General features: G+C 30.8%; 1 protein-coding gene across 2 annotated transcripts; it reads left to right on the top strand.

Annotated features, from left to right (window-relative positions):
* The first annotated feature begins 470 nt into the window (after window positions 1-470).
* On the top strand, window positions 471-12,301 carry LOC129910390 (uncharacterized protein CG5902). Of its 2 annotated transcripts, none has more exons than XM_055987765.1 (6): window positions 471-627; window positions 1,184-1,704; window positions 10,733-11,268; window positions 11,363-11,552; window positions 11,615-11,741; window positions 11,795-12,301. In XM_055987765.1, exons 3-6 carry the CDS (start codon window positions 10,784-10,786, stop codon window positions 11,977-11,979), a joined length of 987 nt encoding a protein of 328 aa, XP_055843740.1. In that variant the 5' UTR covers window positions 471-627; window positions 1,184-1,704; window positions 10,733-10,783; the 3' UTR covers window positions 11,980-12,301. The 2 variants fall into 2 exon arrangements, with proteins under 2 accessions (XP_055843740.1, XP_055843739.1); XM_055987764.1 differs by having other exon boundaries at window positions 474-871.
* Window positions 12,302-14,634: the final 2,333 nt, after the last annotated feature.

Here is a 14,634-nt window from a genome sequence, read left to right as displayed (position 1 = left end):
TGCGAAAACCAAACAAAAATGTATATTTTTTAAAGGAATTCGACATTAGATGTGTTTTTTTTTACTTTGTTTTAGCGAAACCCCAGTTTTGATTCGGTGTGAAATGGCTATTAGTGGCTGTGTTCCTTTGGGCTCAGCAAAGTACTTTTTAGTACTTCGGAATCCATTCAAAGACATTTTTTCTATAAAAGAAATGGAGTTGAACACAAACAGAAGTACTTAGCAGTAGATACTTAAGGCCAAAGGAACACAGCTAGTATGTGATGCCTGTTGGCGATCACAAATGTGATATTTTTAACCAAAATTTAAACCACAGTCCATTAAAACACAACCACTCTGTCGAACACATCCATTTTCTCTCCACACTGAATGCTTCTAATCCACATAAGGAATTCCACACTACAACTGCACACACAAATGATAACTCATACCGCCCATCTAAATCTTCAGTAATACAAAAAAAAAATACATTTGCACTGTACGTCGTGTATACACACAACCTGCAGTCGCGAAGTGTTCATCTCGACTTTTGTTTTTATTATTTAATAAAAAAATAGCAAATAAAATTCTTTTAAATGCATAAAACTAAATCCAATCAAACATAATATAGTGCAATTTAGATAATGTGTAAATCAATAAGTCCATTAATAGCTGCCACTATTCAATATAAAAAGAACAAAACTAAATTCAGTTTATAGTGAATATTGAAATTGTCAAAGAAGAATAGAAAAGAGAAGTAGTAGTAGTGTGAGGTTGTGTGTAGGAGTCTGACACAAAAAAAAGAAAAAAAAGTAGGAGACGAAAGACCAACAACAACCAAACAAACACACACAATACAACAACAACAATGCAAGTGAAAAACATCGAATAAGTAAAAAAAAAAAAAAATCTACATATGCCTACGTACATATACAATAGCAATAATAATAATATTTTTCTATAAATACAAATACATTTATATACACCTACACACTTTTTTCAATTTCTCTGTATTTTTTATGTATATAACTACAATATATAACAGATCTTTTTGACAAGTCTCCTAAAGCCTAATTTTTTTTGTTCTTTTTCTTTTTTTTTTATATTTTTTTCCATTTTTCATCACCAAAAGAACAGTTGACTTCTTGTTTATTTTGTTTTATTTTTTTTTTCTATTCTCTATTTCTTCTATCAAAAACTGCAGAAGGCATCTAAAAAAAAAGTTATTTAACCTCAACAAATGCATAAAAATAAGCAAATTAATATGTTAGCTAGTTCAAGTCAACAAATCGAAGAAACAAAAGCCAATTCCTAATGATTAGGAATTATTTAGGTTGAATTTACACTTTTTTTTTTGTTTCGAGTTGAGTTGAGTCGAGAGGAGAAGATCGATCGAAGGCCGTGGCCAAGTTCAAAGAAGAAGCGAAGGCAATTATTTTAATTCTCCACACATTTTGGTCAACTCAAGTCTCCATCTTTTGTGTATTTGCTGATCCCGTTAAAAGAGGAAATCACAAAGGAGGAAGAAAGAGAGCAATCTTCTGACGACAAAAAAAAACTGACAACAACAAGAAGTCAACAAATTTTTCCAAAAGAACGAAAACAATCGTTTTTTTGTTTTTAAGTTCGACGCGGGATTATCTGGAGAATTCCTAGAAAACTTTTTTTTGGAAATTGATATTGGCTAAGATACGGATAAGGCACTTACAAAAGTTGTGTGAAGAGGTGAGTTGAAATTATTGAAGCTTAATCGATTTTAATGAATGAATGTTCTTTGTTTCTGTTTTTTTTTTTTTTTCTTTCTTTGTTGTGATAATCGTGGTCACGATGTGATCATGTTTTGATGTCATATTCAAAGATAATTAAATTGATTTCAAGTTGGTATATAGGTGCAGTGGATAGTAGAGTGTTAAATAAACAAAACAAGTTTCAATAGAAATGATTGGGGTGATAAGGTCAATATAACTTAACTTTGCGACACTGACATCGATAAAGATTTGTTGTTGTTTTTCGAACTTCAATTACCCCATGCAAAAGTATACTAACTTCAAATATGCTATTTTTCAGGAGAGCGAGCGCACTGTGGGCTAGAACGCTATTTTAGCAGGAATTAATTAAAAAGTCAACTTCTTCCAATAGGGTAAGGTACCCAGGTACCGGAACCGTTAAGGGATTTGGGATTTGTGTTTGAAAATTCATAACTTTCCCTACACTGCTTCAATTTTAATTGTGCCCTTAATTATGAAAATGGACTAAGTCACTCCCAAAAATGGCATCAAATCTAGCCTAAAAATAACTATTATTTAAGGGGTAAAGTTTATTTGAAAGCGAAATCGCAGTTAATAAACTTCTTTATTGCTTTTCTAGTGATTTCATCAAAGAAATATAATTAAATCGTTATAAGAAAATTATTATGTAAGTTTTTCTTCAAACAATGCAAAAAGTGACTTAGTCCACTTTCATAATCATGGGCACAATTATTTAAATGGTTAATTAAACTGTAAGAAATGGTTTTTAAGTATTATGAAAGCATAATTAATTTAGTAATTCCTTAAAAATATCAAAAATAAAAATGTTATACCTTACCAGTTTCTTAGTATGGACACCATATTTTTAGTAGTGGACACCCGATTTTTTTTAGTAATGGACACCCATAGCTAAGCTGCATTTACACTCTTGGTTTTATCGCCGGTGTGTAATGTCGTTTTCTTTCACTCTATTAAGGAGTACTCAAAATTTTTGCTCCTTTTTCTGGAGTGAAAGAACATAATGAGAGTAATTTTTTTTATGTAATTGTGTGTGTGACAAGGCAAAAATGGATAATTTCCTTAAAAAAATAGTGATAACAGGGCTAGGGAAAACATTTTATGAATTGAAAAGAAAAATTAATATTAATAACATATGAAGCATAACTGGTAGACCAGAATGATGTAGCTGTGGCTTGTGCTTTGTATATAAAATCTATAGTACTATCATGAAGTGCAATTTTTTAGTTTGTTCGTTACCTGAGTTGATTAATAATGGGAGTAAGGAGATGAGATATACATTTCTGTTTGAAATTTGACATATTTTTTAGTTCGTTCGCTAGCTTACTTTTTTGGTGGCGCTGTTTTTTTTTCATGATAGTACTATAGATTTTATATACAAGGGGCTTGTGTCTTGTGTCGCTGTCAAAGTTAAAAAGTATGAAATTAGTATATTGGTGCCAGAATACGTAGCTGTGGCTGTGGCAAGGAAATTCGCTGTGGTACAAGTCGAGTCGACTTTTACTTTAAGCTACAAGAGGTGCGTTCTTTTTCTAACAATAGTCAACGATCGTTATTATGTCAAAAATTATTGTTGAAGTGTCATTGTTAGAAATCGTTGGATTTTTTACAAATCATTTAGGAACGATTTATTGTCAGAGATTGTTAGACTGTCTCTTGACTCTTGAGAATACTTTTATTTCCATTATTATAACGAAAAAAAATTGTTTTTCATTCAAAATAAATTATCTTTCATCAAAAAATTACAAAACCCTCTTTTTATTTTCATTTTTTCCGCTTATTTCAAAAGAATAAAATAGTTTGTGTTTGTTTTGTAAACAAAACATTCACTTTGACACATCAACAATCTCATGAGTTTTCAACTCATATCATGGAGGTGAGTTGGAAATAGTTACGATTTGTAACTATTTGACACTTCAAAACGAGTTTAGGAACGATGTTCATCTGTCAAATAGTTACAAATCGTAACTATTTTGTAGTTTAGGAACGACAAAAGTTAACGATAGTTAACTATTGTTAGAAAAAGAACGCACCTCAGGGCTGCCGTTTCGAGGCGTTGAGGAGTACTTTAAATGTTTTGAGGGGAGTATTTCACGCTCAAGAGGAGTAGGCAAAGTAAAAAAATTGATTTTTTATTATTTCATAAAAATATTTACAAATTGTGCTAAATTCACAATAAAGGACCCCGCACATTTCGTATGGAAAGTGGCCCTCGGTGAAATTGTCTGAAATTTTAGTATGTTGTTCTCTTGAAGCTCTTGATCAAAAGTCGATATGGGCAGAAAGTAAAAAAATGGACAGTTTTTAAGATAACGGGTTTTTTTCCGATGACTATCTCAAACCATTTATATTTGAATTTAACTTTATTTAGCTTAAAAGCCATTTAGTTTAGATTGTTACATTTTTTACCTTAACTTAAATTAATTTAATTTTCTCTAAACACTCCGCAACGTTTTTACCAGTAATGTAGAGTAAACCATCATCAGCAAATAAAATTAGTTTGGATGAATTTATTATTTTGGAGATATCATTTATAAACATAAGGAATAAGCACACTCCCAGTATTGTGCCTTGTGGGAATACCACAAGGCACTGACATGAATTGGTGATGATATCTTTCCATTAACCGAAGTACGTTGGGTTCTTCCTTGCAAAAAAGATTTGAACTATTTAAATTCAGTTGATTTGGTACCGAAATATTTTAATTTCTTTAATAAAATTTCGTGATTGACTGTTTCAAAAGCTCGTTTTTTATAAGGGATAGTAACTGTCTGTATTGTGTTTTGCGTCATTTTTTAGTGGAATTCATAAGTTTGACAGATTCTGTTACCCAGATACCAAACACATCGACAATGGCATAGGTCAGTATAAAAGAAATGGAAATGGTACATAGGTACCTAATGGAAATATAGAATTTAGATTAAATTAAAATTTAAATAATATTAATCCAATAAACATTGAAATACTTTTGAAGGGAGTAAAATTGAAGAGTGGGGAGTATGGGAGTACGGTGTACGCATGGGGAGTACAAATACTCCCTTAGTAGCGATTTCGGAAGCCCTGGCTAGAACGCTATTTTAGCAGGAATTAATTAAAAAGTCAACTTCTTCCAATATTTCTAATTTTAGTCTTATTCGATAGATAAATGGACTAGCTATAATTGTTCGTTAAAAATTGAAGTCAAAACATTCATTGGCTACATAAAAATCACAATCGAAAAGCAGGGGTCGAATTACGGCATACGTTCGTTAACGTGTGGTTGCTATGTGTCCCTATCCTTTTCTACTAAATAAATAGAGACACAAATAGTAAAAACGTTAACAAATGATCGTAATCGTATGCTGTAATTCGACCCCAGGTTTTCGAAAAAAAATCAAAAAAGGCCACTTTTTCATGTATCCAGATATTCGTTTACTGAGTTTGTTTTAACGGGTCGATTGTCAAAATTTTGCTAATTTATCAATGAATTAATGCATCTAAATATAGTATTTGCTTATAAATTGTTATTATATTGATCTTTGGTGTATATAAATAAAAAAAAAACAAGAGGTTGTCTGTAAAGCTGGTTTACGGACGATGATTTAACGTGATAACGTCGTCAGAAAACAGGTTGTGTGCTTTTGTTTAAAATGAGTCAATTAAAGCGTTTACTTTTTTCAAACAATCATAATTTACAAGAAAAAGCTATACAAAAAATACCTTTTTTATTTTCTCATTATATTAATTTTTTTATTTTAAAAGCTTACAAAAAAAAACTATACAATTTAAAAGCCAAGTATTTCTTCTTAATTAAACCATTTTTAAATTTTTACAATGCGCAAAAAGTATAAAAATAATTTATTAAAAACAATCATTTTCATTCAAACAAAACATGAATTTTTATCTTCTCACGTCATCAATTCCATTTTTTTCCCTAACAACCTATACAAAATTTTATACCATCTGAAAGCTTATTGTCTCAAAATATACATATCGATCAGGTCTATGAGACATCTATAAAAAGAGCTAGAATTTTTTGAACTCGATCAAATTTCATTAAAAAAAGCAGAAAAAACATTTATTTTTATGTTCTCAGGCTATAGAATCAATTTTTTTGTTTGACAACCTATACAAAATATATACCATGTGAAATCTTATTATTTCACCTTTTATATGACTTATCAATCTCATTACAAAGATGCCTACAAGAGAAGTTAGAATTTTTTAAAGTCAACCATGTCGAATTTCCAGACTGAGATTACGGTACTTCCCACACTGGTGGCTGTTAGGGGGGCAACAGATCTCCACTGGTGTTTTGAGGTTTTTCGCAAGTTTCTTGATTTAACATTGTGTAGCTTGTAGTTAGTCTACCGTTATGTGTGATATACCAAATGAAAGGTAATTGTATCAGGATGCTCATAAAAGTCTGGTCTTGGTCAAAAGTTATAACCTGTTGAATTCAAAAATTTTATTTTACCGTTATCTCAAAATTGTGTTTACAAAAATGATTGAAACTTCGCACACATATAGTCGTAGTCATAGTCTATCATTACTCCATATACTTTATTCCTCTATCTATTAAAGAAAAAAAGATAAAAATAAAAAACGATGAAAATCGGTTAAAAACGGTCAAAAAACCTGTTTTTTTAAAACTTGTTTCTTCCGTTATTCAGTAAAAACTCACTAAACGATTCCACATTTTTTGCACATGTATGCATAAGGTCATGTCATACATGTCCTTTAAGTTTGAGATTTTTTGAACGCTCAAAAAAAAAAGCTAAAAATCAAAAACTACCAAAAAATACCCCTAAAAAGCAAGGTGTTTTTCAAAAATTCATATTTCCAAACGCAGAGTGTTGGAAAAAAATCCGTTTCAGACGCCTAATTTTTTTTCTCTCATCTTTCACTTGGCATCTTTAGAATTGTCAAAAAAAAAAAATTTCTTTTACCCAAAATCATCATTTTGTCATAGCCCCAACACGTGTACAACGTTCAAACAAAACGTTATAGCTAGTTTCTTAAATGCAGTTATTCTTAAATTAATCTCATCTATCTATAGCAAAAAAAATCAATTCTCTACGACTTCGCGTTTAGATGCCCAAATTTCATCTTTCCGATTTACCCCTGTTTACCCTATTAAAGGACGGAGTTTTTAAAAATCCTTCATTTGGATTAAGCTTTAGGTTATTATCTTTCAAATAAGCTATAATCTCTAATAGTTCATTTTTAATTGAAATTTTTTTGCCGCACTGCGAAAGTGCTAGAGTGTAACGTTAGAAAATGGCGTCACTTTTTTGTGGTGGCTGCCATGGTTCATCGATTTATAAGACGTTATCACGTCAAAAAGTATGTTACTAGCATCGATTTCATATAAAACGAATGTCCCTAAGCTTTAAAAAAATGCACGCGTAGGCACACTCTAGAAATAATTTTAAAAAGTAGCTAGTCTACATATATGGCTTTATGTTTTATATAAAACTATGTCCTACAAGAGCAAACTTATTTCGCTGTAACTCTGAAAGTATGGTGAGCAAAATATTCAAAAAAACCGCTTACATACGATGAAAAAAAAAAATGAGTTTAATGTTTTCAAATAACGGTTTTTTATTTGCATTGAATTTGATGCGTTCAACTTAAAAAAAACTCATTTTTTTGTTTTTAACCAATAATATCTGTTGCAAATGGAAAACCTTATTTAACATAATATTTCGTTTATTTTTCTTTTTGTTTTTATCTTTAGTGTCTGTTGTACCATAAAATTATCATTATTACATCATTCGACATCATCTTAATGCCTTTAACTGCAATTTTAGACCATTGCGGGAATTTCTATAATTAATTAATTTCAGCTAAAATAGCGTTCTAGCCCACAGTGGAGCGGTTCAAAGTTTTTTGAGTATATTTTGGGTATAACTTTTTTCATACTTAATAGATTGCTGATCTGAATAGGGGAAAGGTGCGAACAGTGAGACAGTGCAAACAGTAAGACAATCCATTTTTCTCTTTTCTGAAAATAAGCACAGTAACGCTAGTTTGGGTCAAAACGTTTATTTCCCGTCTGCGTCTTTTAATTTGGTCCCGACTAAATTAAAGCTGTCCATTTTCCTACACCGTAAAATATCACACAAAATCAGGTGAAAGTAGTTTTTGGAGTGTTATAAAAAGAGTGTATAACACTAAAAAATCTGGTTAGTGGACAGAACTTTTTTTACATACATATGTAATATATTTATTGTTCTTTAATAAAAAAATATCATGTAATTATAATTCCTTCTCGTTTTTTGTAATTTTATATTTTTCCAAAAAATGACAAAAAGTAAACAGTGAGACATTATTAAAAAGCAAACAGTGAGACATAGATTCTTAAAAAATCTGTTATTTTAGCATGACTTCAATATGATTTCGTAGTGTTTTTTCTTTCGTTTTTTTTTTTTTTTTGCATTTTGTTATTTTTTTTTGGTAAAAAATGGGTTAAAGTAACATAAATTAATAATTAATAATATACTTGTTACCTAATTATTTGACGTTTTCGTTAATTTTTTTTTTCACCTAAGAATGTCTCACTGATCGGACCCCTTGCAAACAGTGAGACGTTTTGACTTTTTCTACATTTTAGTCCAATCTGATGCTCTCATTCATTCTTTAACAACAAGTTTTTTTGCAACATTAAGATAAAATATGTCTTAAACTGACTTCAAAGTTTCGTTAAGCTATGTATCTTGAAAACATTCTAAGACATACCAATTTAAAAGAAGGGTGTCTCACTGTCCGCACCTCTCCCCTACATCAATCAGTTTATTATTTTTATCATCGAAAGAAGTGTAGAAAAATCTTGTATTCCTTTGGAAAAGTGCATTTGAGATGATGATAGTCTGTCTATTAACTATTCTTTAATAAAACCTAATAATAATAAAAACCTACGCAATCTAGAAAGGTTTTCTTTTAATATGTCGAAGAAACCATTTGAAAATTAATATGATAGGAAGCGCAGAATGCGCCGATTTGATGTTATTATGATAAGCTACAAAAAAGCTAAAATTGTTTTTATACCCAAAGAGTATAAAAAACGCCTCTATCGTTTTACCTTCCTATCAATTTATAGGTTTTATAAGGTAATCTTATTAAAATCAATGATTAAGAAGATTCTTTTTTATAGAGATTTCTTATTATTTTTATAGAGAACATCTTCTTAAAATTTGAGTAAAAAGTCTTCAGTTAGATCCCCGGCCTAGTTGTCGTTTTTTTTTCTTGACAAATCCCTACTAGTCCAGTCAAAGCGTCATTTGACCTTGCGCACAGAGGCCCTGTCAGTTTTTATTTAATGGATCGATAGGGGTATATTTAAAAGGCTTAAACCCAATTTCTCACCAAGAGTTGATTTTTTCTTTAAAATGCAGGATTTTAAGAGGACTACAAAATAAGTTAGAAAAATGTTAACCATAATATAAGCTTTTTTCGAAATAAAAACGAAAATGTGGTTTTTAACAACTAGAATTTGACTTTAACTGGCTGCCATTTTGTAGTAACTCACTTTAATACAATGAAATTACATACAACGATAGAAAATATTATAAGGTAGAGAATGTATGTTTATTTTTTGGTCTACGACAAACTGGAGCAAAGATATAAACTTAGAAGTAAAATATCCCAAAACTCCGCTAAAATTGGGTTTAAACCTTTTAAATATACCCCTTTCGATCCATGAAATAAAAACTGACAGTGCCTCTGTGCACAAGGTGAAGCCCTTTTTTCCGACGCTTTGACTTGAGTATACAAGACAAGTGCAGATTTTAAAACAATAAGGAAAACCCGATTTTTGTAATAAGGTTTCCTTCGTGGATGAAAACCATAGAGAAATCTTATTGTTTCTGTTCTATTTTATGTTGTCTATTTTTCTCTGTTTCTAGCTAGCTTCTGTAATTTTTTTTATTTTTCATCAAAAACTCATAAATATGATTAATGGCCTACTTCCGCCTGTCGACATTATTCTGCTTTGTTCCCCCATGCTTAAATAAGCACTTCTAAGTTAATACATCATTTATTTCCAAAACTTAATTAACACGTGAATACATAACTGAAGCAGAATTCCCCATTTAAATTTGTTTAGATTTTTATAACAACACTTCGATATTACCTGATGTATAACACTAACCAAAGTAATGGACATTGAAATAAAAATGAAGTTGATGTAACAGTTAATTTGAAATCATTTTTAACATGACACGATCTAAAAATACAAAAATTAGTGGTGCCTATTGACCCATATATATTTTGCATACGCTTGACTGCTGTCAATTTTGATTTTCAAAAAATCGACCAGGTTTTTACTGCAAATACTCCTATGTGAGACGCAACCTGCCTTGGCAAAGAAAAAATCGGTAGAAACAGTTCTTCATTCTCTGAGAAGCACTATTGAATTATCTCTTCAAAACAAAAAGTACTCTTTGGTCGCATTTTTACACATACGGGATGCGTTTAATGATGTGAAGAATGATTTATGAGTGCTCTGTCTAGACATTAAATAAAACGATCATTTAAATAAATTTGGACTTCGCTTTTATATTGATTTTCCATCGATTGCTATTCCGGGGTAATGTGTTTCTTTAACTTCCGTTTTACTAATGATTTCAAAGCATATCGATGATAGATCCTTTTACCAAAACAGTAGGCATCCTTAAAATTGATTCAGAATCAACCAAGTACAGAATCTCTGATTGCGTTAATCTAATTAAAAACCTTATACATTTTTCATAAAAGTTTCTTAAGAAACGATTTAAAATGACACAAATTTTAAGGTTTGTTTAATATAGTCTGAGACTTTAGTAATTTTTGGTTATTTTTGGTACCGAGTCTGTTTCCCAACAACAAAAATTATTAAAAGAGAGCTCTCACGACAGAGTAAAAAATTTCCCATTCCTGACAAATTTAGTCCCAAGAATTTCTTTGGACAGAAATGAAAAGTTGGCGTTTGGCAAACAAATAAATTATTTTATTTCTTTTAATTTTAGTGGAGGTAGTGAAAAGGCACTAATTCCTAGTCGGTAATTGAGCAAAATTGGATGGCAGATAACCTTCGTAACCAAAAGAATCCACACAGTAACAGTAATCGCCATAAACTATTGCCACTTAAATCTTCTGAATCATCGAAGTCGTCGACATCGTCCGAACGATCACAACGCAGGATGTCCAACAATTCGGGCTATCAAAACCACTACAACTATCGCATGTCGAATCACCATCGCCATAATAACACTCAAGAAAGTGAAGACTCTTATGGAGGACAAGGTGGTTCTTCGAGTTCACATGCTCATATGAATGGTGGTGGTGGTGGTGGTGGTGGTGGTTCAGGTGGAGGAGGCGGCCCCCACTGTCACCTCAATGGCTTGACCAATGGCCATCACAATGGTCATATTGCCAATGGTGGTATCAAGCCAATGGATCAAGTGGCACTGCCAGATATGTGTTTCTTCTGTTTTGAAGTGTTGTACTGCGAACTGAATAACATCGAAGGTCCAGGACAACCGCAATTTACTAATGAACCTTTGTAAGTTATTAAATGATTTTTGAATAATTTTTTTGTTGGATTTTCTATTTCAACGTAAGCTTTGGTGTGGTTTTTTTTTTTAAATAAATTCCAGCCCATTGTTTGTCACCTGGAAGATTGGAAGGGATAAACGGTTACGCGGTTGTATTGGAACATTTAGTGCAATGCATTTGCATTCGGGATTACGTGAATATGCATTGACTAGTGCATTGAAAGATTCACGATTCTCTCCAATAACTAGAGATGAGTTTCCAAGACTGACTGTGTCGGTGTCCATTTTGCAGGTAACTAGTTTATGGTGGGAATTCAAAAATAGTTGATATCTTTCTTTTGATTCCCAAAAAAGAACTTTGAAGAGGCACGCGGGTACTTAGATTGGACACTTGGCATACATGGCATTCGAATCGAGTTCCTCAATGAAAGAGGGTGCAAACGGACAGCTACTTACTTGCCACAAGTGGCAACCGAACAAGGTTTGCTTTTTTCAATAACTGTCTTTTCTTATTACTAACATTTTTTCTAATAGGTTGGGATCAAACCCAAACCATAGACTCATTACTCAGGAAGGGTGGCTATCGTGCAGCCATCACCCCAGATACACGTAAATCAATCAAACTTACACGTTATCGCTCGCAAGAGATCCAAATGAATTACAAGGAGTACCGCGAGGTTTTGGAACGAAAGGCGCAGTACGGCAAAGTGCAATGCTAACAACCGACCAAGTTTTTCCACAACAACCTACTCCAGAATTAATTTGATTTTTTTCATTTGAAAACATAACTAATAGTAAAAATATTATTCTATATGACGAGGTAACGTGTGCTGAAAAGTTGTTGTTCTAATGCAATATTTGTCGATTTCACTTAACTAAAAAAGAAAAGAAACAAAATGAAGAAAAGTACTAAAAAAATAAAAGAAAAATATGTTTATGTAATTGTTGGCAGAGAGAGCATTATTGGCAGCTCGCGTTTTATTTGCCTAATTCTTTATTTTTCATAAAAAAAAAAAAAAAAACAATTTAATTCTTATATAATGTAATTTTATATATTTTTGGCCCGAAACAAAATAATATTGTTGCCATTTATTTTTTTTTTCTTAATTTTAAAATTAAATAATTAATTTAGAATTCGTTTTTAGTTTTTGTTTTTGTTTAATATCTCTAACAAGTTATCTAAGTTAATTAGATACGCATTCTCTCCGCGTTTTGAAAATCAATAAACAAAAAAAATTAAAAAAATCTTGAATTAATCAATTGTAATCCGTAAAATAAAGATGAAAACTATAATTAAAAATGAACACATAAAAATGTTGTTTTATAATGTATTTGTGGAACAGTAACTTCAGACCGATACTTGTCACCTCTTTGCATGACAAGATCTTTATGCACGTGGAACGAAGTGAATCGTTATTTTACCTTTTGAAACAAACGGATGTTTGGGTAAGGATTTGCGATCGGAAGAAGAAGAGATTTACCAAAAATAAATAGGATGATCGGCATCAAGGACAATTTCCAACACAAGAAAACGAAGTGCCGAAATAAGGAAAATAAGGCCTAAGCAAAATATGTATGTACATTAGGGTGGGTCAAAAAAATCGAAATTCTTTTTTTTGAATTGGTACTCCGAAAAATCGATTGCTAGACCCCTCTAGAATATACACACCAAATATGAGCTCTTTATATTAATGGGAAGGTCCTCCGCTTTGCAATTTTCCATTTTTACATCAAGCTTCTACTAAAAAAAAATATTTTTTTATTAATTGACTTTTTAGCAAATTTCTTTTCATATTCTTGTAGGAAATTGAACGCTCTACAAAAAAGGCCTTATACACTTTTTTCGTTTATCTAACCGTTGAATAGATATTTGAGGTCCAAAAATCGAGAAAATCTTTAAAAATTCGTTTTTTGTTCTTAATTTTGTAACAAATTGAAAAATTATAATGATCAAATGCGCAAGACATATTCTTGTTGGAAATTGATTGCTCCACAAAAAAGGTCTTATTAACTTTTTTCATTAATCTAACCATTCTAAAGATATTCGAGGTCAAAGTTAAAAAAAAATATAAAAACATTTTATATTTTTAAAAAATTTCTAATTCACTGAAACTTTATTATTTTCAAATTAGCAAGATATATTCTTGTAGGGGCTTAAACGTTCTACAAAAAATTCTTTGGAATGAAAAGTATTGCTTTAACCGTTTAGAAGATATTCGTATCCAAATCGCAATGCATGAGGGTCATAAGAAAACTATTGAAATCAGTGAGCATTGGTTTGGATACGAATATCTTCTAGACGGTTAAAGCAATCAATTTCATTCCAAGAAATTTTTTGTAGAACGTTTAAGCCCCTACAAGAATATATCTTGCTAATTTAAAAATAATGAAGTTTCAGTGAATTAGAAATTTTTTAAAAATATAAAATGTTTTTATATTTTTTTTTAACTTTGACCTCGAATATCTTTAGAATGGTTAGATTAATGAAAAAAGTTATTAAGACCTTTTTTGTGGAGCAATCAATTTCCAACAAGAATATGTCTTGCGCATTTGATTATTATAATTTTTCAATTTGTTACAAAATTAAGAACAAAAAACGAATTTTTAAAGATTTTCTCGATTTTTGGACCTCAAATATCTATTCAACGGTTAGATAAACGAAAAAAGTGTATAAGGCCTTTTTTGTAGAGCGTTCAATTTCCTACAAGAATATGAAAAGAAATTTGCTAAAAAGTCAATTAATAAAAAAAATATTTTTTTTTAGTAGAAGCTTGATGTAAAAATGGAAAATTGCAAAGCGGAGGACCTTCCCATTAATATAAAGAGCTCATATTTGGTGTGTATATTCTAGAGGGGTCTAGCAATCGATTTTTCGGAGTACCAAATCAAAAAAAAAATTGTCGATTTTTTTGACCCACCCTAATGTACATTGTATGTAAATTTTAGCAAATATCGGCAAATGCCATATTTCCCTCAACCAAATTGTTTTTGTGTCGTTTTAGTACAAACGAATTACTTAAGTAATAATTTTAACAAATTTGAAAAATGCATTACTGCTCAAAACTTCGATTTAAATAGTATACACTATAGCATTTCTAACTACATGAAGTTGACATTATTGTATTATGTTTTTTTAATTGGAAGCTGGCCAATTGTTTAAACTCTAGAAACAAATAGTGAAAAATCAAAAGAAAATCTTCAACTTTCATTTCAATACTCAAGTACGCCAAATCTAGATTTTCCTTCATGTTGAGGAATAGTGAATAAATAAGATAAAGCATTTTTTAATAAGAAAGATATTTCAATCAAGTCTTGATTTGTACTCTAATAAAAATACAGATGAAAAGTTGCATTTCAAAGTAGAATACAGAAAA

Source organism: Episyrphus balteatus, chromosome 2 (genome assembly GCF_945859705.1).
Source record: "Episyrphus balteatus chromosome 2, idEpiBalt1.1, whole genome shotgun sequence".
Lineage (NCBI taxonomy): Eukaryota > Metazoa > Arthropoda > Insecta > Diptera > Syrphidae > Episyrphus > Episyrphus balteatus.
This window is presented reverse-complemented; position numbering and strand designations above follow the sequence as displayed.

Bases quoted from the DNA above. Each gene is read 5' to 3' on its own strand.
- LOC129910390 (XM_055987765.1), top strand. From the start codon at position 10,784: ATGGCAGATAACCTTCGTAACCAAAAGAATCCACACAGTAACAGTAAT. The intron at 11,269-11,362 runs GTAAGTTATTAA...AATAAATTCCAG, and splicing joins CAATTTACTAATGAACCTTT to CCCATTGTTTGTCACCTGGA. The intron at 11,553-11,614 runs GTAACTAGTTTA...TTCCCAAAAAAG, and splicing joins TGTCGGTGTCCATTTTGCAG to AACTTTGAAGAGGCACGCGG.